Genomic DNA, 25,018 nt, shown 5'->3' with positions numbered 1-25,018 from the left:
TTAGATTGAATTCAGTTTTGAATACACTAACCAACACACATCCTAAATATTTTTGCAAATAAATACTTGCAATAAATATTGATAAATACAATTTCATTGAAACAATATATTGTGGGACTCTACACACTGATATAAGCTAAATAGACAAAGGGGATATTTTTAGGGTTATATTCTACAAACATACCCTCAACATCAAAGTACTCATCTCACTTTAAACCAGGCAAATCAGGTTTTACACTATCGATATAAGATATAAGAAAGATATATTCTGGTAGGATTGCATATTACCTTAAGCAAAGGTGTGGGTTTTACATCACACACATCAAAGCATAAACAGATTTCTTTTTAAACAAATGGAACAAAAAATATACTTTCCACTGAAATTGTGACCACTACACTTCATTAAAGCAGAGTACAATAAGTGCAAATAAAGCTTCCTACAGTCCCTTGTTGAAATAAACTGTGGTTGTGTGAGGGCTGCTCTCACGTATCCTCTCCTGCAGCTCAGGCTCCAGGCTGCTCAGCTTCAAAGAACTACACACACACACACACACACACACACACACACACACACAAACACACACACACAAACACACAAACACACAAACACACAAACACACACTTAAAGCGTTGAGTGCAAGCAACTACCTGACTGACCCAAACAGTTTAATGTCACAGACCAAGCGGACAGATTCTAGTGGATCGTTTTGGTTCACATACCTGATTTGGTGCAGTTTTATCCTCCTTATTTTATCATGGCCAGCCAATGTCTGGGCTAATTTTAAAAAATATTTTTCTTACATCATCTGCCTAATTTTGGTCTGGGATATGGAGGGACCAAACATGCTAAGCTCCTTACAGACTCTAACCAGAGGCATTCAATGTAATAGGCTCATAAAAATGAAACAATGCTTATTGTCTTCCTTTTCCATTTAGTTTTAAGCCAAAATCTCTTCATGAAATCATACAGCCTAAACATCAAACAGACTACAGGATCTTTTTACACCCCAGATAGTGCATTACGTTTGAGCAACTGTAAAAAGCAGCAGTAAAAACATGACTAAGTAAATCCAAACTTAAATAAGAAAAAATAAACATTAATAAAGTATGACATTAAAGCTATCATTCAGACTTTCACTGATCTTTTGTGATGTTCACTCTGGTAAGAATTGCTATAAATGTAAAGCAACAAATGCTTCGCTACAGTGCAGAAGTACTGACCCACGAATTTCTTCAACATCTCAAGAACAGAGCTGAAACAAATTCTTACCTCTTCTGTGGAAACAAGGCACAGCACAAAGGAGTTGCAAACACCAGGCTATAAGAGAAGCACAGAAGTATTTATTAGGTGATTGAAGCATATGTTTGTGTACAGTGAAAAAATCATTGCCAGTGAAACTTACCACAGTCCTACAAGGCCAACCTGTACCGGGGCATTAAGCACAGGGAAACGCTGGGAAAAGAGAGGTGAGTGAGCAGATATACTTTGCTATGCAGGTGTATTTGGTAAGGATTAATGATTATAGAAATTCCAGCAAGACACATAAGGGTTATGACTTTACCTTCATGAAGGCTTTTTTCTCTAAGGCATTCATGATAACTGGAGGAATAGCTGTAAAGAGAATAAAAACAACGGTTGCACTCCAAACAAACAAATAAAAACAATGAGAGTTTTCTCTTGTTTGCTGTTTCTTATAACTGGGCTTACAATGAGTTATTAGGGTGGCTTACAGTACATTAATTATCATCATCAATTTCAGTGTCCCAAAAAGCATACTTCTATATTCCAACCCCTAGCAAATGTTACTCAACCACCACACTTGGAGGATATTCATCCAGTTTTGGATGTTCATCCAGTGGAGCCTAATGCAGTCCCTTGCAATTGCCAAAAAAGGGTGATAACTAAATGATAGCATAAAGCCGTTCAAATACTAAAAATATTTCATGCCTTACCCATGGCTGGCACTGCCATGCCAATTCGGGACACCACCACCTGAACAATAGCCTTCTGAGCAGCATTGGTGGACTCTCCCAGGCGATTGCCCTCCTCATCAGTGATTGGAATACCATACTTCAGTTCTCTGAGAGGAATCAAAATGAAGAATGAGCGATCTTCTCATTTGCTGCAAATGTAAATAATGACTGTTTATGGATAAAATAATTTTGCTTTCTGTTTGCATACCCACCGTTGTCTCATGAAGGGAATGTTGATGCAGTTTGCCGCTGCCACTGCAGCAAATGGAACGAACCGGCCAATTATAGCTGGCAGACGCTGGAGACACATCAGATTTTTATTAATACATGAAGTACAGGACATTATTTTAGAAGCTACAATATCATACTTTCATTCTGAAATATGCAAGCTGAAACAATGAAACATTAGAATATATCATGTAATGCAACTAGTAATAGTACCAAACTACTGTTTAGCTTAGTGTTCATGCAAATAACTATTTAGTAAAAACAGCACAAAACATGATCACATTTACATTTTAAACAGCTTCCCCTTTTCCCATTGAGCTGTTCACTGTCTATAGTTTAATGGCTTTTTTGGAGCCATACTAGTGCACTATATTTTTAAAATATTTTGACCCCCACTTACATGATTATGTTTTAAAACACATGTTTTAAAACACATCTTTTTGTCTATTTTGCCAATACATGGCATTAACCACCAAAGATGAATGCTCTTTTTGCATTTTAGTGTGGGCATATAGGGAGAACATAACTTGTCAGATTTGCTACCAAATCCATAATAAATTCCATATTAAGACTTAACAAGATGGCAAATACACATATAAACCACATCTGTATGCAAAAAACATAAGATTCTGTAAGAATGTTCCACTGACTCATGTGCTAACCTGCAGCCCTTTTCGGGCAGCGTGGGTGACGTGCCTGTAACAGAGGTCACGAGTACAATCTGTAATTTGTCACGTGTAAACTAAGGAGGAAAAAAAAGCCAAAACCTCCAAAAACCAGAAGCTCCACTAGTGTGAATCTTGAATAACTTAACATGGCTACACAGTGCATAGAGGTGACTATAGTGTTCCCTCTGTAATACAGGGAGGTAGGCACTTCCCAGGATGTGTTTACATACTGATATGTCATAACCCTGACACTTGCAGATGTAAGCATTGTCTTGCTGAAACCAGTAGAGATGCACTAATCATACTTTTTTTATATCATTAATAGCAGGTACTCAAAGCTGGTATCCTCACTGTATCCAACCTTTCTTTAAAACTATTTTTGTAATGTAAAAAACTATTTACCTTTGTGAGAGACTTGAGGCCAAGAGCAGTGACTACGGCTCCCGTAGTGGCACTGACGTAGGCTGCTCCAAGCTGACTGCAAAATGCAAATATACATCAGACACACACACATACACACAGAGCGAAAGAGAGAGAAATAGCTTATCATCCAGAACTTACACTGCCACACAAAGTCATAGCAAAGTCAAATACTCATTAAACAGTAACATAACTTTCCAACAAGACAACAATTTTAAACACAAGTTCAAGTCAACTAAAGCTTGGTTAAGTAATCAGTCCGGGAATATTGTGGAGCGGTCTTCTTAGTAATCACATTTAAATTCCACAGAAATTCTACAAGAGAGGTTGGGGTTTGAATAATAGTGCACATGAACATTTGTCAAGAGGACTAGATGTTCTTTGTTGAAGCTTTAAACTGTATTACTTATTGTAATTGCTTGTAACCTCAATAAATGTTCTCTCTGTTTGCTTACTAGATCACTGATACTTCTTGTTCTATATTCTATTCCATTCTTTACACATCACCATTATACCTGTGTACATGTAATTTGACACACCACACTATAGAACAACAGTTCTTTACTTTAACAGAAAAACAATACGTGATTAAGTGACAACAGAACACTTAGATTTTCTTTATGGCCATTATAGACTAAATAGTCAAGAATTCTTCATAATGGACAACCGGCAAAGTTTGTGTGGTCAGTCATTTTGATATTAATACAACAATAAGACTAAATATTGCCAACACATATGGTGATGACATTAAAGTAATTATCAAACCCATAACACGCTTGTATTAAACACAAAGCTGACATGACAAGCTATAACAAGAACTGGTGGAAAGCTGTTAATACAATCAGGCCAAACACCACACCTAACAACTATGAAACTGTAACAAGCTTAACTATTTCGCTTCCACAATGAAACATCCTGCTAAAATGTCTTTAAAAAGAGAACAGTTTCCATACTTTACAGTCATTGGTGCATCTCCACTGCGGTTTGTGTAGTTGACAATGGCGTTGAAGGACTGGTTGACCCACTGCCAGAACACAACTGCTGGTGTTGTCCTGAAAACATGGGAAAAGGTAAAAAAAAAAAAAAAGAATAAAGAAAGAAATAACAAGGAAAATAAATCCATGTGCAAAAATAAGAAAAATAAATTGTATTACTTATTTGTATTTCAGGAAATAAATCTTTGCAGAGCCCTTTACCACTTTCAGTAAAAATGGCTACATGTAAATAAACTGGCTTTCTTTTATACTCCTCCTCTTCAGTTATACAAACATTCAGTGATTTTCTAATAAAAAAAAATTAAATATTAATGATCTAAAAAATGCTGCTAAATGTCTGATCTTGTGTAAGCTTTAAAACCCACGTAATATTTTAAACATTATAATGGGTTTATGATACCAAAAAACATTCTTCCAGATTCCAGCGTAAAAAAAACTCAGCAACCAGAGGAAATGATGACAAAACTGAACATTTTGAGAAGTATGACTTACGATTACCCGCTTGTGGAGGATTTACAGGAAAAAAAAAGAGTTATGTTTTGACCAGATGAAGATTAACTTCCTCTTGCTGTCCTAAATTGTGCATATTCAGGCTTAACTCACCATATGGCATGAGGAACAGGAGGCAAGGTTAACTGATGGATACACATTTACTAAGTGATTTTACTTACAGAACATGATCTGAAAGCAGTGGCCTTACCTATAGAATGTTAGCATGCATCCTGTGATGGTCATGTTCATTGGCACTTGTGCAGACATTCGACCAACCAGCAGCATCTTCTCACCAGTGTCCGGATGGAAGGCAGAGTCATAGATGTATTTGGCCCTCCATAATTGATCTTCTGTTAGCCCTGGTTTCACAATACCCTTTCTGTGTGGAAGGACACATCAGACAGCTATTTTAACCCCTGACCAGTAGCATGTGACACATGTGACACTTTCAGTATCAAATTACACTCACAGCATTGACTAAAAAGCAAAGCACACATACAGTGGGGAAATAAGTATTTGATCCCCTGCTGATTTTGTAAGTTTACCCCCTTACAAAGACTTGAACAGTCTATAATTTTTATGGAAGGTTTATTTTAACAGAGAGAGACAGAATATCAACAAAAAATCCAGAAAAAAACATTAAATAAAGGTTATAAATTAATTTGTATTTAATTAAGGGAAATAAGTATTTGATCCCCTACCAACCAGCAAGAATTCTGACCCCCACAGACCGGTTATGTGCCCATGAGGCACACAAATTAGTCCTGTCCCCGTATAAAAGACTCCTGTAACAGAATCAGTTTCTTCCGTTCAAATCTCTCGACCACCATGGGCAAGACCAAAGAGCTATCAAAGGACGTCAGGGACAAGATTGTAGACCTGCACAAGGCTGGAATGGGCTACAAGACCATCAGCAAGAAGCTTGGTGAGAAAGAGACCACTGCTGGTGCGATAATTCGAAAATGGAAGAAATACAAGATCACAGTCAATCACCCTCGCTCTGGAGCTCCATGCAAGATCTCACCTGGTGGGGTAAGAATGATTCTGAGAAAGGTGAGGTCAGCCCAGAATTACACGGGAGGAGCTTGTCAATGATCTCAAGGGAGCTGGGAGCACAGTCACCAAGAAAGCCATTAGTAACACACTTCGCCGTAATGGATTGAGATCCTGCAGTGAGATCCAAGTCCCTTTGCTCAAGAAGGCTCATGTACAGGCCCGTCTGAAGTTTGCCAATGAACACCTGAGTGATTCAGAGAAAGCTTGGGAGAATGTGATATGGTCAGATGAGACCAAAATTGAGCTCTTTGGCATCAACTCCACTCGCCGTGTTTGGAGGCAAAGAAATGCCCGGTGGGGATGGTGTTCTTGGGGTCATATCCAGCATTTCTCTGCTCCCAGCTCCCATGAGATCATTGACAAGCTCCTCCCGTGTAATTCTGGACTGACCTCACCTTTCTCAGAATCATTCTTACCCCACCAGGTGAGATCTTGCATGGAGCTCCAGAGTGAGGGTGATTGACTGTGATCTTGTATTTCTTCCATTTTCGAATTATCGCACCAACAGTGGTCTCTTTCTCACCAAGCTTCTTGCTGATGGTCTTGTAGCCCATTCCAGCCTTGTGCAGGTCTACAATCTTGTCCCTGACGTCCTTTGATAGCTCTTTGGTCTTGCCCATGGTGGTCGAGAGATTTGAATGGAAGAAACTGATTCTGTGACAGGAGTCTTTTATACAGGGACAGGACTAATTTGTGTGCCTCATGGGCACATAACCGGTCTGTGGGGGTCAGAATTCTTGCTGGTTGGTAGGGGATCAAATACTTATTTCCCTTAATTAAATACAAATTAATTTATAACTTTTATTTAATGTTTTTTTCTGGATTTTTTGTTGATATTCTGTCTCTCTCTGTTAAAATAAACCTTCCATAAAAATTATAGACTGTTCAAGTCTTTGTAAGGGGGTAAACTTACAAAATCAGCAGGGGATCAAATACTTATTTCCCCCACTGTAGTGTCAGATATACCCACATTTGTACTCTATTGCTGTCATTTAGCACTACTTCGAAAATGGGCACAACAATTCAAATCAATATCTAAACACTATTAATTAGCTTAATTTGGAATTTAAATATGCATTTTTTTTATTTGCAAATAATGACTTTTGCAAACAGTTTTACTTTCAACTAGCATGGCATGCAAAAAAATTCTGTCAACACAAGTATTGCTGTACTGTACTGACTATATATTCATTTAACATTTTTTTAACATAATTTTCAGCTAACAAAAATAGTTTAAATGTCTATCAATAGCAGGTAAATAAACACACGAAAAAAATATAACCTAAGTGAGATTCTACTTATAACGAAGTACCAAGTAGATTATAATCAGTAGGTCTTTACGTAAATTAATCCAGCCATAAACACCCCCTGCTGACCTGTAATCTTCCACAATGGCTTTGGCATCCTCCAGAACCTCATTTGAAAGCAGCACATTTCTTGGGTCCGTAACCGTGAAGAAATGCTGCGCTCTGCCCATAAATGTACTCTGGTCCCATCGTGCCTCCTTGATATTGATATTCAGTGGCAAATCCCCAGACATCCTTTTCTGCCCTAATGACAAAGAACAATAAGATCAACGTTTCTCCCCTTTTATATAAAACATTTACCAGCCACTTTAACACCTATATATCTGCGTATCTATGATCTAATCAGCCAGTCACATGGAAACAACCCACTGCATAAAATCGTACAAAGGTAAAAAGCTTTGGGTCATGTTCACATTAGACATTACAGTAAAAATAGGATCTGAGTGATGTGGTTGTTGATGCCAGACAGGCTGATTTGAGTATGTTAGAAATACATATCTTTTACAATCTCCAACTATGAAAGTTTACACTGAAGGGTGTAAAAATAAAAAAGCTAAGAAACCTTTAGTAAGGAACGCATTGTTCAAGAAATGTTTACAACACCTTGTGAAATCCATTTATTTATTTTATTTGTGAACATTTAGTATGGTAAACTTAGTTTCTGTTTCCAAACATGCTTATCTAGCTGTTAAAATATACAGATATAACAATGCCGCATTTTATAAAATTCCAGATTTTCGCAAATGTAATTAACACAGAAATAAAACTGTTTAACATTCTGGAGTCATATCACCTGAGTAAACTGTAGTAAACAACCTAACCTCAAAAAGCATTTATTGTTTAGATAACTTATTTATATTTGTTTGTGGATGAGCTATTGGCTTTGTCACTACACATAAGAGTCACTTGTTGTTTTCATGATGCTATGGAGATTACCAGTGAAATCAAGCCAGCCACGATATGGACACCATATCATTCACAGCATAACTATAATTATAATAGTGCACTTACTTTAATAAACAAAAAGAAAAACTACTACTACTATGGTGCATTGAAAACAATGTTACTAAATAAAATTCCCCCAAACTAAATTGCTAATGTTTTTCTATACAGCTGTTATTGTATAATATAATGAAGTTTAGGTATTCATAGTATTTATGATATTATAGTTTTTTCTTTTACTTTCATTATTGCCTTAATCACTAGTGAATTCGCGAGCACGCTAAGAAGCTTTCACAATTTCTCTCACTATGTGGAACAGCGGTCTCTTGCCAAGGTCGGTAAGATGTTTTCTTCCCCCCAACTTTGGCGAAACCACTGTTCCATGTACTTTCTAACGGGCACAGTACTGGATCCTAAAAACAACAAATCCAGCCCCGAACTTGCCACCTGAAACTGCGCCCATCTAAACTCTGATTACACAGGAAAACAAAGATTTTGCTACTTGGAATAAAACATGCTATTTACATGAAATCGAGTGCGCTGATTCCGAAGTCAAAATTCGCGCAGGACGTCGAGATTTTAAGTTACAAGTATTATTTCGGGTGTAAAGTTGGAGATCAAGACCAAAGCTGGGCACCTCACATCTGCTGCACTGTGTGCTACGCTGGTCTCACACAGTGGCTCAATGGCAAGAGAAAGGCAATGCCGTTTGCTGTGCCTATGATTTGACGGGAACCGAAAGATCATCACTCGGACTGCTATTTCTGCATGACTAGTGTTGCTGGATTTTCAAAGAAGAACAAGTCAAAAATGGTTTATCCTGATTGTGAGTCTGCTCTGAAGCCAGTGCCACATGACGCTGAGAATACAGTACCAATACCAAGTGCATCTTGTGCTTCTGAAAATGACAGTTCTGATGGAGATCATGAGGATGATGTTGCTCCTGACGCATGTTATGATCCAGAATCTGAACATGGTAAGCCTCACTTGCTGAGCCAATCTGATTTAGATGATCTAGTGAGAGACCTGTCTTTATCAAAAGAGAAATCTGAATTGTTAGCTTCCAGATTACAGGAATGGAATTTACTACAAAAAGGTACCACAACTTCACACTTTCGTGATCGTCATGCAAAATGACATTTGTTTCTGTACTGATGTGAATGGCCTAATGCTGGAGCTAGATTGCGACTATGTACCTGAGCAGTGGAGATTATTTATAGATTCTGGCAAAGCTAGCCTGAAAGCTGTATCCTGCACAATGGCAACGAAAAGCCTTCTGTTCCTATTGCTTATGCTGCGGGAATGAAAGAGACATACGACTCAATGGAACACATCTTGAAGCTGATCAACTATTCAAATCATAGCTGGAACATTTGCGGTGATCTGAAGGTCGTGGCACTCCTGTTGGGTCTACAGTTGGGGTACACAAAACACATGTGCTTTCTGTGCCTATGGAACAGTCGTGATGACAGCAATCATTACAAAGTGAAACAGTGGCCATCCAGAGTTGATCACACTGTTGGCCGATACAATGTGCAACATGCATCACTGGTTGATCCACTGAAAGTGTACCTTCCACCACTTCACATTAAGCTCGGCCTAATGAAAAACTTTGTCGTGGCTATGGATCGTAATGGAAATGGTTTTCAGTATCTGAAGGATAAGTTTGGAAAAACCAAAACGGATGCCAAACTAAAAGCAGGAATTTTTGTTGGTCCTGAAATCCGCGAAATAATGCGCGATGACACATTCAGATCCAAACTGAACACGCTTGAACTCGCCGCTTGGGATGCATTTGTGCTAGTTGTGCAAAACTTTCTTGGCAACCATCGGGCTGACAACCATGCTGAACTTGTGAGCAACATGTTAGCAGCGTATCAGCAACTCGGCTGCCGAATGTCACTCAAAATTCATTTCTTACATTCTCATATGGATTTTTTCCCTTCAAATTTGGGTGATGTGAGTGATGAACACGGGGAACGATTCCACCAGGATATTGCCACCATGGAAAAAAGATATCAAGGTCACTTCAACCCCAACATGATGGGCGACTACTGCTGGTTTCTGCAGCGGTCAACAACAGACACTCACAAGCGCAAAAGCAAGTGCCTGAAGCACTTTTGAACACTGTATGAGCTTCAGAACTTCAGAACCCGACGTCATAGGCAAAATTCGTCTACAGATTTGAACTCTGCACACTCGATTTAGTATAGGACACATGAAACACTCCAAGTAGCAAACAAAAATGTTTTTCTGTGATTGGGCAGTATCTTGGTAGCTAATGTTAGCTAGGCTAGCGGATAGCTTTAACATCTAGCTAACAGCAGGACATCCCATGTTGATATCGAGCTGTCGATATTACAGGATTAAATATAATACATAAATAATAAAGAGACAAATATATAATAAAAACATTACTCCGGTCAGTAAGCTAAACAAGCAGAGCTAAAAAATCCAACAACTAGAAAACAGATCAGCAGTTCCTAATGTCACTTTCAAAAATTCCTCACTTTATTTCAAATAACAAAGACGTTAGTTTAATGATCTAATAAACAGCCATACCTTAATAAAACCGTAAAACAGCAAATACTCGTTTAAATGCCGGAAACGTGAAAGACTGCTCGTATTTCTCTCTCAATCACACCCTATTTCTCTTAGTAGCAGTACCTCTGTGCCTCACAGAAAGAAATAGTGATATTGAGAGGAGGGCGCTCATTGGCTAAGAGAAGTGTGGAAACTCATGTTGATTGGTTGGACTGGCAGGGCGTGGACTGTTGTCACACCATGATTGGTGCTTTTTTGACAGACAGGGCACGCTACAACAACAGAAATGGCGCGTTCAGGTGTGATTTAGATGCTCGAGTGACCTTGCCGTTCTGGTCTGTATGTTCACTATGAGGAATAAAAATAGTGTGGTAACTTGTAACTTAACGTCCCCTAAACTCAAAATCTTTGAAACTTATCGCCTTTTATCGAGAAATTAGTACCCTTAAACCCAACGTTTACCTTAAACTCAATGTGTTCATTTAAAAAAAAAAAAAAAAAAGTATTTATTTAAATTCAACAATGAACAGCCTCTTTGTTCAGTGCTTGGCTTGAGCGGTATAGTAAGACGTCATCAAAGTCTGCATATGAGACGAATCTGCATTTGTGTGGAATAATCGTCAAATTCACTCTGAAAGCTCCACATGTACAGTGTATCACAAAAGTGAGTACACCCCTCACATTTCTGCAAATATTTCATAATATCTTTTCATGGGACAACACTATAGACATGAAACTTGGATATAACTTAGAGTAGTCAGTGTACAGCTTGTATAGCAGTGTAGATTTACTGTCTTCTGAAAATAACTCAACACACAGCCATTAATGTCTAAATGGCTGGCAACATAAGTGAGTACACCCCACAGTGAACATGTCCAAATTGTGCCCAAAGTGTCAATATTTTGTGTGACCACCATTATTATCCAGCACTGCCTTAACCCTCCTGGGCATGGAATTCACCAGAGCTGCACAGGTTGCTACTGGAATCCTCTTCCACTCCTCCATGATGACATCACGGAGCTGGTGGATGTTAGACACCTTGAACTCCTCCACCTTCCACTTGAGGATGCGCTACAGGTGCTCAATTGGGTTTAGTCCATCACCTTTACCTTCAGCTTCCTCAGCAAGGCAGCTGTCATCTTGGAGGTTGTGTTTGGGGTCGTTATCCTGTTGGAAAACTGCCATGAGGCCCAGTTTTCGAAGGGAGGGGATCATGCTCTGTTTCAGAATGTCACAGTACATGTTGGAATTCATGTTTCCCTCAATGAACTGCAGCTCCCCAGTGCCAGCAACACTCATGCAGCCCAAGACCATGATGCTACCACCACCATGCTTGACTGTAGGCAAGATACAGTTGTCTTGGTACTTCTCACCACGGCGCCGCCACACATGCTGGACACCATCTGAGCCAAACAAGTTTATCTTGGTCTCGTCAGACCACAGGGCATTCCAGTAATCCATGTTCTTGGACTGCTTGTCTTCAGCAAACTGTTTGCGGGCTTTCTTGTGCGTCAGCTTCCTTCTGGGATGACGACCATGCAGACCGAGTTGATGCAGTGTGCGGCGTATGGTCTGAGCACTGACAGGCTGACCTCCCACGTCTTCAACCTCTGCAGCAGTGCTGGCAGCACTCATGTGTCTATTTTTTAAAGCCAACCTCTGGATATGACGCCGAACACGTGGACTCAACTTCTTTGGTCGACCCTGGCGAAGCCTGTTCCGAGTGGAACCTGTCCTGGAAAACCGCTGTATGACCTTGGCCACCATGCTGTAGCTCAGTTTCAGGGTGTTAGCAATCTTCTTATAGCCCAGGCCATCTTTGTGGAGAGCAACAATTCTATTTCTCACATCCTCAGAGAGTTCTTTGCCATGAGGTGCCATGTTGAATATTCAGTGGCCAGTATGAGAGAATAGTACCCAAAACACCAAATTTAACAGCCCTGCTCCCCATTTACTCCTGGGACCTTGACACATGACACCAGGGAGGGACAACGACATATTTGGGCACAATTTGGACATGTTCACTGTGGGGTGTACTCACTTATGTTGCCAGCTATTTAGACATTAATGGCTGTGTGTTGAGTTATTTTCAGAAGACAGTAAATCTACACTGCTATACAAGCTGTACACTGACTACTCTAAATTATATCCAAGTTTCATGTCTATAGTGTTGTCCCATGAAAAGATATAATGAAATATTTGCAGAAATGTGAGGGGTGTACTCACTTTTGTGATACACTGTATCTGTGTTTAGCTATATTTTCCTCCTGTTTCACTTTTAAACTTGTGTTATAGCTCAGGGTTCAGAGAAATGGTGAGAATCAGCTTTTTTTTCTTTTATAAAAACTCTTATAATTGAAATAAAAAACTTAATGTGACAATGTATTAAAAGAACGACATAGAAAAACTAAACCTCTTGATTATTACTGCTAATAAGTTTTTACTACTAAAGAAATTCCTCGCTTGTTGTTTTAGTACAATAAGTAACGTTAAGTTTTGTACACCACCACACTCTATAGGAAATAATGGCACAGCCAGCACAAAAGCAATTGTGCCGCTTCTCATGTGAATGCGCCTTTACTGAACAGATATGGTATTCCAAGATCAAGCATCTCCTCAATTAAGAAGCATAAGGAAACAATAAAGAAGTAAAGCTAAAGTGCAGGTTTTATTGTATTTCTTATTTATTTTTAACTGTTTTCAATTGTATTTCAGTGTTTTTTTTATTATATTTGTGTTGTTTCAGTGTATAAGTGTCAAAAACAACCCCATTGTTTTACATTAGCCTAAAATATATGCAGTTCCACAGGTCCATGGAACGCATTAACAGGTTTCCTATACATCCTTATGGGCAAAAAATAACTTAAAACTCAACGTCCTTTAAACTCAACGCCACTCCCAGAACCAATTGACGTTGGGTTTTAAGGTACCACTGTATTTGGATTTTGTAAAGTTGCTTGGATTTTGTAAAGTTGCTTTGAGACAATGTCTATTGTAAAAAGCGCTATATAAATCAATTTGACTTGACTTGACTATTTCTTTCTACTGCACACTTTACTGCATGAAAATGTGTCAAGCTCTGTAACTAATAGTTACCATAAAAGGGTAGATTACCCACATGGATTGAATGTACAAATATTTACATATTTCCCCATGAGGCCTAATTACAGTGTAATGTGTGTGGCCCCAATAACCCAATGACCCAATGATACAATATATAGACAGTTATGGAAAGTTACATCATACTAATTTGTTCTTTGGAAAATTATGCTTCTGTTTCACATACACTGTTTACACGAAATATTGTGATGTTGTTGTAATAGTTGATTTTAAACATAGTTGTTGTAATTACTGAATTAATTATAAAACACTGAGGGAGATGTGTTTTCTCTATAAAGCGAGATTACCACAGTCTCTACTTTAATTGGTTACATTTATAATACTGTATGTGGATTATACATAGGTATTTGAAGCTTTTGTTGCTTGGACGAACCAAAGACAAGCTGCAGTGGAGGCACTTATTCTTCTCAATTCCCAGTTAAATGGAATATAGCATCAATAAACAAAAATTACACCTATGTCACTCTTACATTATTAAGACTGCAATAGCAAAAAATGAGCAGCGGATGGCGGTATAGCATCGCATAAAAAAGCCTTTCAAACAGCAGCGGTATTTACTGGGAAACAAACATTGTAAATGGCCCTGAAAAGGAATCTCATTCACTCACTTTCTTAACCGCTTATCCAGTCAGGGTCGCGGGGGGTGCTGGAGCCTATCCCAGCTTTTTAATGGGCGTCCATTAATGGCCAGTCCATCGCAGAGCAGACACAATTAACCTGACTGCATGTTTTTGGACTGTGGGAGGAAACCGGAGCTCCCAATGGAAACCCACGCAGACACGGGGAGAACATGCAAACTCCACCCAGAAAGGACCTTCTTGCTGTGAGGCGACAGTGCTACCCACCGTGCCGCCCGAAAAGTAATCTGCTTAGTGTAAATATTTGTCAAAAACGTTATGTGAGTTTCTTGTGTCCAAATGATATCAAATTAGGAGGCACAATTAAATGCTGTTTTTCTTTAAATTCTACTTTATAAATACAGAGTAGTTATTTTATTTTACAATCACTTAAATAATGAAATACATTTATATTAATGTACAATCTAATAACATTATGAATGAGGCTGCTAGAAAAAGATTATCTAGGCCTACAGGGTCTAGTATCACTAAATGAAAGAAAATACTTACTACTCCAACGGCTTTGGAGTACTCTTAATTTGCACCCAACAAAGCACGCACACACACACACACACACACACACACACACACACACACACACACACACTAGAAGGCAACAGTTTCAATGCTGCAATTATTATTATGAAATTAATAAGCAATATTTACATTCCTTTATAGGTTATGCAGTAAATATATCTGTTCCCCTGTACCATTAATTAGTAAACTGCAGTACACTGAACAAGTTTTACAAACTGCAATAAACTGCACTAGATGAAAGGACACAGTTGCTAGTAGTGTAGCTCTTACACAGTGCTTCGAACTGTATTGCCAAATGCATTTGCCTTCTGAACTTCTGCAGATAAATGTTCTTTGATTCCACTTTCTACTTCACTGGCCCATGATCTAAGCATATATGCATATATGCCTCATGCAATAATCCAATAATTTAAACAAAGCATCTACAGTAGCTGTTTTACCCTATTTTTGTGTTTGTAATTTTTAATTAAATAAAAGTACATTTTAATTTTAAGGAATAGCCTGTGTCGACAGCAGAAAGTGTGGGTGCCTGGTTGCATCTGATTAAACACTCTGAATATGTATGTATATAGTGCGGCACGGTGGCTTAGTGGGTAGCACTGTCACCTCACAGCAAAAAGGTCCTGGATTCGATCCCCAGGTGGGGCGGTCCGGGTCCTTTCTGTGTGGAGTTTGCATGTTCTCCCAGTGTCCGCGTGGGTTTCCTTCGGGTGCTCCGGTTTCCTCCCACAGTCCAAAAACCTGCCACCAGGCTAATTGGAAACACTGAATTGTCCTATAGATACCTAGCCACTAGATGCACAAACCAGTGCATTGTAGTGCTGGTCCCAAGCCCGGATAAAATAGGGAGGGTTGTGTCAGGAAGGGCATCCGGCGTAAAAATGGTGCCAAATCAATGCGGATCATGGTCTGCCGAGAGCCGACCCCGCAACCGAATGGGACAAAGGCCGAGGATGAAGAATGAGAATATGTATGTATATACTTTTTAATTATAATACTTCTTGTTTTTAAACAATTAAATAGGATTGAATGTGCACAAAGGGTAAGATGCTTGCACACCCTCATCTGGCTGTACAAAGTGCATTTAAAATGTAAATTCTAAATGCGTAATTCTGTAATCATATTTTAAATCTCTACTTTCAGTATTTAACACAAGCCTTATTATTATAATTTTTTAGGAATAAAATAGACACAAACAGATCGCTATTCTGTAGATTTGGTAGTGTAAGCTTCTACAGTAATCCAATAAGTCTGACTGAGAGGCGGGCTGATCCACTGTTACCCTCTGTCCACCTCAAGTGAGGTCATTCGGAGCAAAGTGATCTCAGGTAATACAATAGTATGTTGTTTTGCTCAAATTATGTTATGAATAGCAAAACAGTGATTACTCAAACAACACTGATATATTTATACACGTCATTTGTAGGCAAATTTGGCTTTCTGTTCTTGTGTGTGTGTGTGTGTGTATGTGTATTTAATTAACTAAATATTCTAACGGATGTTTCGTTCTTGGATGCAAAGCGATAAATTATGTATATACACAAAATCTGATAACAGGAGGGCATTATTAATTCTACCAACCACATTAATTGAATATGGGTTATTTAACCAGCTTATCTAAAAACAGACAAGTTTAGTTTTTTGTGTTTGTCTGTTTTGTTCAACTATGAATGTTGGAATTGTCTTGGTTTCTTAATAACTCTGTTCATAGTGGTTAGTGCCTCATTGTAGTGCTCTATCGATGCTAAGGATTTAAGAAAGTAAAAAATGAGACTACTCCTAATACAGAGTATAAGTCCTTCATTATAATACGATATCTTTGAATAGTTTACAGTCACAGTAAAGGCAGTGTAACGGTTTTCCCTTCTAGAATGTATTAGGTACCCAGATCACCTTACCTCCCCTGGGAAATCATCAACATTGCCGAAGCCGCTCCTCGCAGACATCCCTTCCTTTGTCAACTTGGTTCATGAGCAGTTAAAGGTAACACATCATGGCCTGGAAGAGGTGGATTAGTGACTCTTGTCATGCTGACACTTGTGATCCAGACCTTTTTTAGTCAATGGAGACACATTCTCTGGACAGAACCAGCAGGAGCAGAACAAGTGCTTCCAGAATGCCTTTTGGATCATATGTTTTTTATTACTTTACTCTGTGGACACATGCTGGATAACATTTGTTTTTTGAGGAGACATTGCACATCGAAAGAACAATTTGGGATCCATTGTGGTCATGTTTTCTTTAGCCAAGTTTACCTTGTGGAGTTGCTTAGAATCCTTGTTGAATCCCAGCCCTGAATGAGGGGTCGACAGGGGTTCCCCATTTCACCATGGCTCATTCTTCTGCCAAGCCTCCAAGAGAGATGACAAATGGGGCCCATACTAGCACCCAACCAGGGGGCTCAGGAACCTCCACCCTGCCACGATACCTGCACAAGAAGCAGCAGCGCCAAAAAGGTCTTAGATCTTCCTCCCCAATGGGTCGAGTGATCCTCATCAATGCACCTGTGGATGGTGAGCTTGATGTATATAGTTTTCATGTACTTTTAATTTCATTTCATTTTGTGACCATTTAAAAAGATACAGTAGAGGATTATAAGTTGATTAAGTTGAAAGTGAACTTTAAGAAGATTTTCTTGCATTACTTGATCACATATATATTTACTTAAACTAAGAAAATGTTAAGAATGTGCTATGGTTGTGTGGTGCTGTGTGAATTCAGGTGGGGATGACAGTGAAGACATCCACACAATTACTGTGGACAAAAGTGAAGATGGCAGGTTGGGCTTTAGTGTACGTGGTGGCTCAGAACATGGCCTGGGCATCTTCGTCAGCAAAGTGGAGGATGACAGCTCAGCAGGTATGCAGAACTAAACTGTATTATAAAATGTTTTCACTTCTACTCTGTGGCACTACATATGACATTAGGAACTGTAATGACAGGTGACAAACAATTAAAATTGCAAATAAATTAGGAGAGAATTTAACTACAAATACCTTTAAACAGGTACACTACAAATACAACCCCAATTCCAAAAACTATTAGAGAAATAGAATAAATGTAAATAAAAACAGAAAGCAATGATTTGCAAATACTTTGATCTGTATTAAATCAATATTGTTTTTGTATAAACATGCATACTAAATTTAATGATTGAACACATTGGGACAGGTGCATGTTTATCATTGTGTTAAATTAACGTGTCTGGTCCTCTGTTGGGGGCATTTTGGTGGCATGGTATGGATCCACATTTCTCCCTAAAAGTACACCACAATAATCTCTTGATCACTATGATGAAACTTTTCTATTATGAGTGGAGGTATTTTATAAAGTAACAGTGCCTCTAATCACAAATGATTTAATTTGAAAATTTCAACTAATAATTGAACACACACATATGGAAGTTTAAGCAGACATGTTGAACAGCACTCTCCACCACCATCAACAACTCCCCAATGAAGAGAAAGTGATTTAAAAGACTAGTTTTCAATTGTACTTTGTTTCTATAACCAAAGATTTGTTCTTTATTATTCACATTAATGATTTGTTAATTATTATCAGTTATAGTTTTGTTAGAAGCCCAACCCCCTGAAGCTCTTTGATTACTCAGTTCCATGATTAATGTGTGCTACAGTGTGATTTTATGATTTTGTAATTTAGTCTTGTTTTAAGGCTTCATGTCAAGTCTAACATGTTTTTTATGTGTGCCACAGAATTTGCTGGGTTGTGTGTTGGGGACAAGCTGGTTGAGGTAAATGGTATCAGCCTGGAGAGCATTACCATGAGCAGTGCTGTAAAGGTTTTGACAGGGAACAGTCGGTTGCGCATGGTAGTTAGACGTGTAGGAAAAGTGCCTGGAATCCGCTACTCCAAAGAGAAGACTACATGGTAAGAGAATTTTTTATACAAATAAGGTAATTCATTCTGGAATAGTTATGCTGATTTTTTTTTATTAAGGTTGGCAAGAAATAACTATTTTTAATCCATTATGTGTTATTAGCACAAAACAGCACTACATAAATTATTAAAGTTACGATGTGTGTTTTTTTTTGTGAGGACCATTTTAAAATTCTTCAAATGTTTTAGTTTTTAAAATAGCATTTTGCAGGCATTCAGGTGACGCAGCGGAATATTATGTTAGCACACCAGCGCGAGATTCTGAACTCCTCGGTTTGAAACTCGGCATTGCCACTGGTCGGTTGGGCACCATCTAGCAGGCATAATTGGCAGTGCCTGCAGAAGACACTAATTGGCCTCCGTGTCTGCTGGGGGGGATGACCGGACTATGTGGGTGGGGTCTTCAAATGCTGTGGAAGGACCCTGATTAGCTGATAGAGGCGACTGTGCAGAATGCATGGGCGAAAATAAGGGGTTAGGACTTTATGGACTGCGCACGTGTCGGAGGAGGCGTGAGCAGCAATATACCCTTCTCGAACGCAATCAGGGATCCTCCAGCAGCGAAAGACAAATTGACTATGCTCAATCGGGAGAAAAATAATAAATAAATATAATAAATATAATAAGAAATAAATAAAATGCTATGTCTTGGTTTCACAGCTCACTTTTGAGTGGTCATTTAACAGTCAGTACAGATAATTACCAGGTAGAATCCATGTGGACACACATTAATAGACAATATCCATACAATAATGCAGAGTTATTGGTGAGAAGTTATTTAAAATAACACAATAAAAATTTACATTTGAATGAAAAGGGGCTGTTTGGTTCTGTTATTATACTCTTGCTTTCTGAGCAGGTGGAAACTCACTGACTCTTGGCCCTTGCTTGTTATCTTTCCCTCCAGCTACTATTTCACCATACAGTGATGGTAGAGTTACTTCATTGGTCATGCATTTAATTAAGTGATAATACAGTCGGTGGATTCATTAGCATTAGTTCAATGCTTCAATGGTTCAATGGTTTCGCAAGTATACCCTTAGTCACCAGTTTATAGATGCATCTACCTTGTTCTTGCTCTCATTGACCTTTTTGTCAGGTGCACAGGTTGTACATGACTGTACTAATTGTAGCCATTGTTTATATTCACTATTTGTCAGATACTCTTAGTTCAGCAGTGGAAAAGGCCCATCATAACCTGCCACCATTGATATTAGGATATTTAAAAATCTCAATATCATGACTGTTGTGAGTAATACTCATACCACTGTGGCTCTGTTATTAACTGGGTAGGTGATTGAAACAACTGTGCTTAACAAAGGATGGACTACAGCATTTAAATAGCTACAAAAATAGACAGGAATACCTGAAAATTTTTTGAAAATAAATGTCTGTATATAATTTTAAAGGTCATTTTAAAAACAGTGCATATCTATGCTTTTTAATTAGTAGTTATGTATTTCTGCCTATTTGTGCATGTTTAATAAACATATAATTTTATGTAGGGTGGATCTTGTCCATCGAAGGATGGTGGTGGAAGAATGTGGCCGCACCCCCTCAGAGGTCAGCTCGGATGGAGCTCTGCGCAGGATAGTACACCTCTACACCACCTCAGATGATTATTGTCTAGGCTTCAACATCCGTGGGGGCAAAGAGTTTGGCCTGGGAATTTATGTCTCCAAGTATGAATAGAGAAAAACCCTTAGCTCTGGGGTTTATATTTATTATAATTCTATCACATTCCTATTTTATATACCTGGTTTTAATCAGTGTGTTATTTGTTACCGTTCTTGCTTTGTTTATGAGGCTGGACCCTGGTGGCTTGGCAGAGCAAAATGGCATTAAAATGGGGGACCAGATTCTGGCAGCTAATGGGGTGAGCTTTGAGGATATTACACATAGCAATGCTGTAGAAGTCCTGAAGAGTCACACCCATGTAATGCTCACTATTAAGGTAAGAGTGCTACTTTTTCACAAACATTCAACAGAATCAATGGATTTCTTTCTGACCCTTCATTAGATTTTTACTTTATTTGAAACACTGACATAAATTATAGCATATGTCAAAGATTGTTATGTTTAAAATCACTTCTCGGTTGCAAACTTACTCTTGCATCTTAATGCTTAAAAACACAGATTACAGATGCTGAAGGGTATGTGTGATAAATAGGGAGCAATCAGCGTTCTTCTACCAAATGTATAAAATAGCTAGTTTTCTGTCTGTCCTCCTTGATATGGTTATCAAAAACACCTCATTTGTTTGTCTTGGAACATTACCTTTACAAATCATTATTTTAAACTGAATTAATTCATGAAGTTTTGGTCAGAAACACTGGGGGTAAGCAAATTACACCATGTATAGGGCACCAATCTGCTCAAAAATTCAAAAATCTAAAAATTGTTTTATTTTATTTTCACCAGGAACACTGGGTGCATGACAGGAATACCCTAGAAAGAGAACCAATCCATTGTAAGGCTTTGGCCAAATCCCCCTCAAAACCATAACCAGTCGTGTCTGTGTAGACCCCCAGTCAGCTAACAGCATAATAACGTAATTAAAAATCTAAGTTGCTGAAAGTTGCACAAAATAATGGTGTGTGTAAACTTTAATTTCAGCTGTACCATATGCAGGTGACTGCACATGGTTTTTGAATGAAAAAAAAGTACATTGTGGGTGTGTTCAGTAGCAAGACAATGGTTTTTAACTCAAAATAAGTTCAATATATCTTTAAAAAGGATCAAATGAAAGACATTTTACCAGCTCCATATTAGTGTTCAGACCTGATTTGAGAAAGGGATTGCATGGTATGAAGCAGAATTATTAAATATGTTAAGATGAAACAATGAACCCTGGCCAATAAATCTAGCAACCAAATATGTAAGGGGTGGGAGGATCCTTGGTCCCTTAGAGGATATGCAAAAAGGTTAGACAAAATAAATGTAAAAAGCAGTAAAAAGAAGCCACCAGAGGACCACCTCTGAGCGAATATTATTTGGGTGGTAGTCCATTCTCCGTAAAGCAGTGACATCAAAATGCTGCTATTTGGTGCTGTCACAAGTGTCAAGCACAACAGTATTGCTCACTATGATGTCTGATTTAAAAATAGTTAAGCAGCTATAAAATATCCACCCATCAGTATCCTATCATTAAAAACGGATACTTGTACATGCACAGGGTGTACAAATAAGGTAAAAAAAATTATAATAAAAATGACCACTATTGCTTAAATGCATTGGTACAATTACAAACACCAACTATCCATTACCTGTCACATAGTCCACTATGTGTTCACCATGCCTTTTTAACCAAATACCACAAGAACATATCTTATAAACCGGTGCTGTACTAATGTGTTAAACACAGGTTCTTATTGAGCACATCACTGAGACAACAACGTTGAGGAGACAGCTGGCATTTAGTCGTCACATTTCTGCTTGATCACTTTACTCAGCTGGGTTTCAGATTCCACGTGTAAAAAACTGCCAGTGTGCATTATTAACCAGACTGCAGGGATCAGGTTATAATCAGCAGAAAATTCCTTTTTAATGGCCATCATTCCTTAGCCTACATTAAAATGGCTTGTTGCTAAATCAAGCCCAAGATGGTGTAAGCATGCTAGGCTTGCTAAATACTGGGTGTTTCTATTGCTAACATCAGCAGCTTATGTGACTCTTCCCTGACCCCACTTACTCATGTGATTCACTAAAAGAAAACAGTGCCAGCTGCTCTCTCAGTGGGAAAAATCTGAGTGAGAAAAAGTTAATGTGCTTGTTTTTTAATCCCTAAACAATGGGAAACAGAAAAGACTGATTAACATAAACCAATCAAGATAAATTTTAAGAATATTTACATAATATTTATTGTTAACCATTAAAGTTTACAGTTATTGTTAACTATCAGCTCAAGTTATTTTCTACATTGTTGAAATTATATATGATCAGCCATAACATTAAAACCACCTCCTTGTTTCTACACTCACTGTCCATTTTATCAGCTCCACTTACCATATAGAAGCACATTGTAGTTCTACAATTACTATTCTATTCTACAATTACCATCTATTTCGCTGCATAATTTTTTAGCCCGCTTTCATGCTGTTCTTTAATGGTCCACAGGACCACCACAGAGCAGGTATTATTTAGGTGGTGGATCATTCTCAGCACTGCAGTGACACAGACATGGTGGTGGTGTGTTAGTGTGTGTTGTGCTGGTATGAGTGGATCAGACACAGCAGCGCTGAATTTTCAAATACCTTGTCTACTCACTGTCCACTCTATTAGACACTCCTACCTAGTTGGTCCACCACGTAGATGTAAAGTCAGAGTCACTCATCTATTGCTGCTGTTTGAGTTGGTCATCTTCTAGACCTTCATCAGTGGTCACAGGACGCTGCCTATGGGGCACTGTTGGCTGGATATATTTTTGGCTGGTGGACTATTCTCAGTCAAGCAGTGACAGTGAGGTGTTTAAAAACTCCATCAGTGCTGCTGTGTCTTATCCACTCATACCAGCACAACACACACTAACACACCACCACCATGTCAGCGTCACTGCAGTGCTGAGAATGATCCACCACTCAAATAATACCTGCTCTGTAGTGGTCCTGGGAGAGTCCTGACCATTGAAGAACATCATAAAAGGGGGCTAACAAAGCATGCAGAGAAACAGATGGACTACAGTCAGTAATTGTAGAACTACAAAGTGCTTCTATATGGTAAGTGGAGCTTAGTTACTAAAATAAAAGGTGTACTTTGACAAATGACTTCTTGTACACTCCTTCACTCATTTTCTTGTATGCGGGTTAACAAACTGAATGAGAAAGAAATTATAACTCGATCGCATTAGCTATTTAAAAAACAGTTTCTCAGACTAAAGGTCTTAGTGTTTTTGAGTGTTTTGGATATTTAAAGGTAAAATATCACATTGAAAACCCATGTGGTGTTGTAAAGAATTATACTCTGGTCAAACAATGACCAAACCTAAGATACAGCCCAGAATACTTTGTATTGTGCTAGATGTTTCAGCATCTGCTGTTGGTCTTCTAAACAAAACCCTAAACCCTCAATTAATTTTATATTATTCCTGTACAGCTACTTTATTTGGTTCTAAATGCTAAATATAAGATGAATAAATGTAAATGTGGAAGTACAAAATGTGGATGTACAAGTGCCACTCCTTGATGATTTTGCACCAGAAGGTCGCTTTCCATGATGACACATTGTGTAATTTCATGATGCTGTTTGACACTGAACTTGAACTGATGAATCACGTGTAACCTTTAACCACCGGTTCTGTCATGAATATAACCAAAGTGTAAAACATGACATTAAAATCCTAATAAATAAATAAATAATGATAGTATATACTGTAGGTAAGGCTGCTGTTTAGGGCTAATGGTAAAGTCATTGTTTAGTTGTGTACAATATTTTAGTGCCCTCATGTTTTCGGCTATAACACTGAGCTCAGAGCTGAAGTATATATTTATATGTACAGTGTATCACAGAAGTGAGTACATCCCTCACATTTCTGCAAATATTTCATTATATCTTTTCATGGGACAACACTATAGACATGAAACTTGGATATAACTTAGAGTAGTCAGTGTACAGCTTGTATAGCAGTGTAGATTTACTGTCTTCTGAAAATAACTCAACACACAGCCATTAATGTCTAAATAGCTGGCAACATAAGTGAGTACACCCCACAGTGAACATGTCCAAATTGTGCCCAAATGTGTCGTTGTCCCTCCCTGGTGTCATGTGTCAAGGTCCCAGGTGTAAATGGGGAGCAGGGCTGTTAAATTTGGTGTTTTGGGTACAATTCTCTCATACTGGCCACTGGATATTCAACATGGCACCTCATGGCAAAGAACTCTCTGAGGATGTGAGAAATAGAATTGTTGCTCTCCACAAAGATGGCCTGGGCTATAAGAAGATTGCTAACACCCTGAAACTGAGCTACAGCATGGTGGCCAAGGTCATACAGCGGTTTTCCAGGACAGGTTCCACTCGGAACAGGCTTCGCCAGGGTCGACCAAAGAAGTTGAGTCCACGTGTTCGGCGTCATATCCAGAGGTTGGCTTTAAAAAATAGACACATGAGTGCTGCCAGCATTGCTGCAGAGGTTGAAGACATGGGAGGTCAGCCTGTCAGTGCTCAGACCATACACCGCACACTGCATCAACTCGGTCTGCATGGTCGTCATCCCAGAAGGAAGCTGA

The 25,018-nt window shown here is 38.6% G+C and overlaps 2 protein-coding genes across 3 annotated transcripts in view; one reads left to right on the top strand and one right to left on the bottom strand.

The window, feature by feature from the left end:
• Positions 1-123: 123 nt before the first annotated feature.
• Positions 124-10,748, bottom strand: sfxn3 (sideroflexin 3). Of its 2 annotated transcripts, none has more exons than XM_062996070.1 (11): positions 10,645-10,748; positions 7,210-7,384; positions 4,986-5,156; positions 4,244-4,342; positions 3,273-3,348; positions 2,187-2,272; positions 1,954-2,081; positions 1,563-1,612; positions 1,404-1,453; positions 1,271-1,318; positions 124-534 (listed from the first exon to the last, which is right to left on the bottom strand). In XM_062996070.1, the coding sequence occupies exons 2-11, from the start codon at positions 7,371-7,373 to the stop codon at positions 438-440; spliced, it is 969 nt and encodes a 322-aa protein (XP_062852140.1). In that variant the 5' UTR covers positions 7,374-7,384; positions 10,645-10,748; the 3' UTR covers positions 124-437. The 2 variants fall into 2 exon arrangements, with proteins under 2 accessions (XP_062852140.1, XP_062852141.1); XM_062996071.1 differs by having other exon boundaries at positions 7,210-7,379.
• Positions 10,749-17,229: 6,481 nt separating this feature from the next.
• pdzd7a (PDZ domain containing 7a) overlaps positions 17,230-25,018 on the top strand; it is a 30,495-nt gene continuing 22,706 nt past the window's right edge. The window contains exons 1-5 of the mRNA XM_062995109.1: positions 17,230-17,413; positions 17,622-17,759; positions 18,614-18,788; positions 20,303-20,479; positions 20,604-20,751. Coding sequence (XP_062851179.1) covers positions 17,230-17,413; positions 17,622-17,759; positions 18,614-18,788; positions 20,303-20,479; positions 20,604-20,751 — 822 coding nt within the window. The remainder of the gene's footprint in view (positions 17,414-17,621; positions 17,760-18,613; positions 18,789-20,302; positions 20,480-20,603; positions 20,752-25,018) is intronic.

This window comes from Trichomycterus rosablanca, chromosome 5 (assembly GCF_030014385.1).
Source record: "Trichomycterus rosablanca isolate fTriRos1 chromosome 5, fTriRos1.hap1, whole genome shotgun sequence".
In the NCBI taxonomy this organism is placed as follows: Eukaryota; Metazoa; Chordata; class Actinopteri; order Siluriformes; family Trichomycteridae; genus Trichomycterus; species Trichomycterus rosablanca.
Note: the sequence above shows the minus strand (reverse complement) of the source record. Positions and strands in the feature narration are given on the sequence as shown.

Excerpts from the sequence above, each read along its gene's own strand:
- sfxn3 (XM_062996070.1), bottom strand. The coding sequence starts at position 7,373 with ATGTCTGGGGATTTGCCACTGAATATCAATATCAAGGAGGCACGATGG. Across the intron at positions 4,343-4,985 it reads TGCATGCTAACATTCTATAG|GACAACACCAGCAGTTGTGT; the intron begins GTAAGGCCACTG and ends CCATGTTTTCAG. Across the intron at positions 1,613-1,953 it reads CATGGCAGTGCCAGCCATGG|CTATTCCTCCAGTTATCATG; the intron begins GTAAGGCATGAA and ends TTCTCTTTACAG.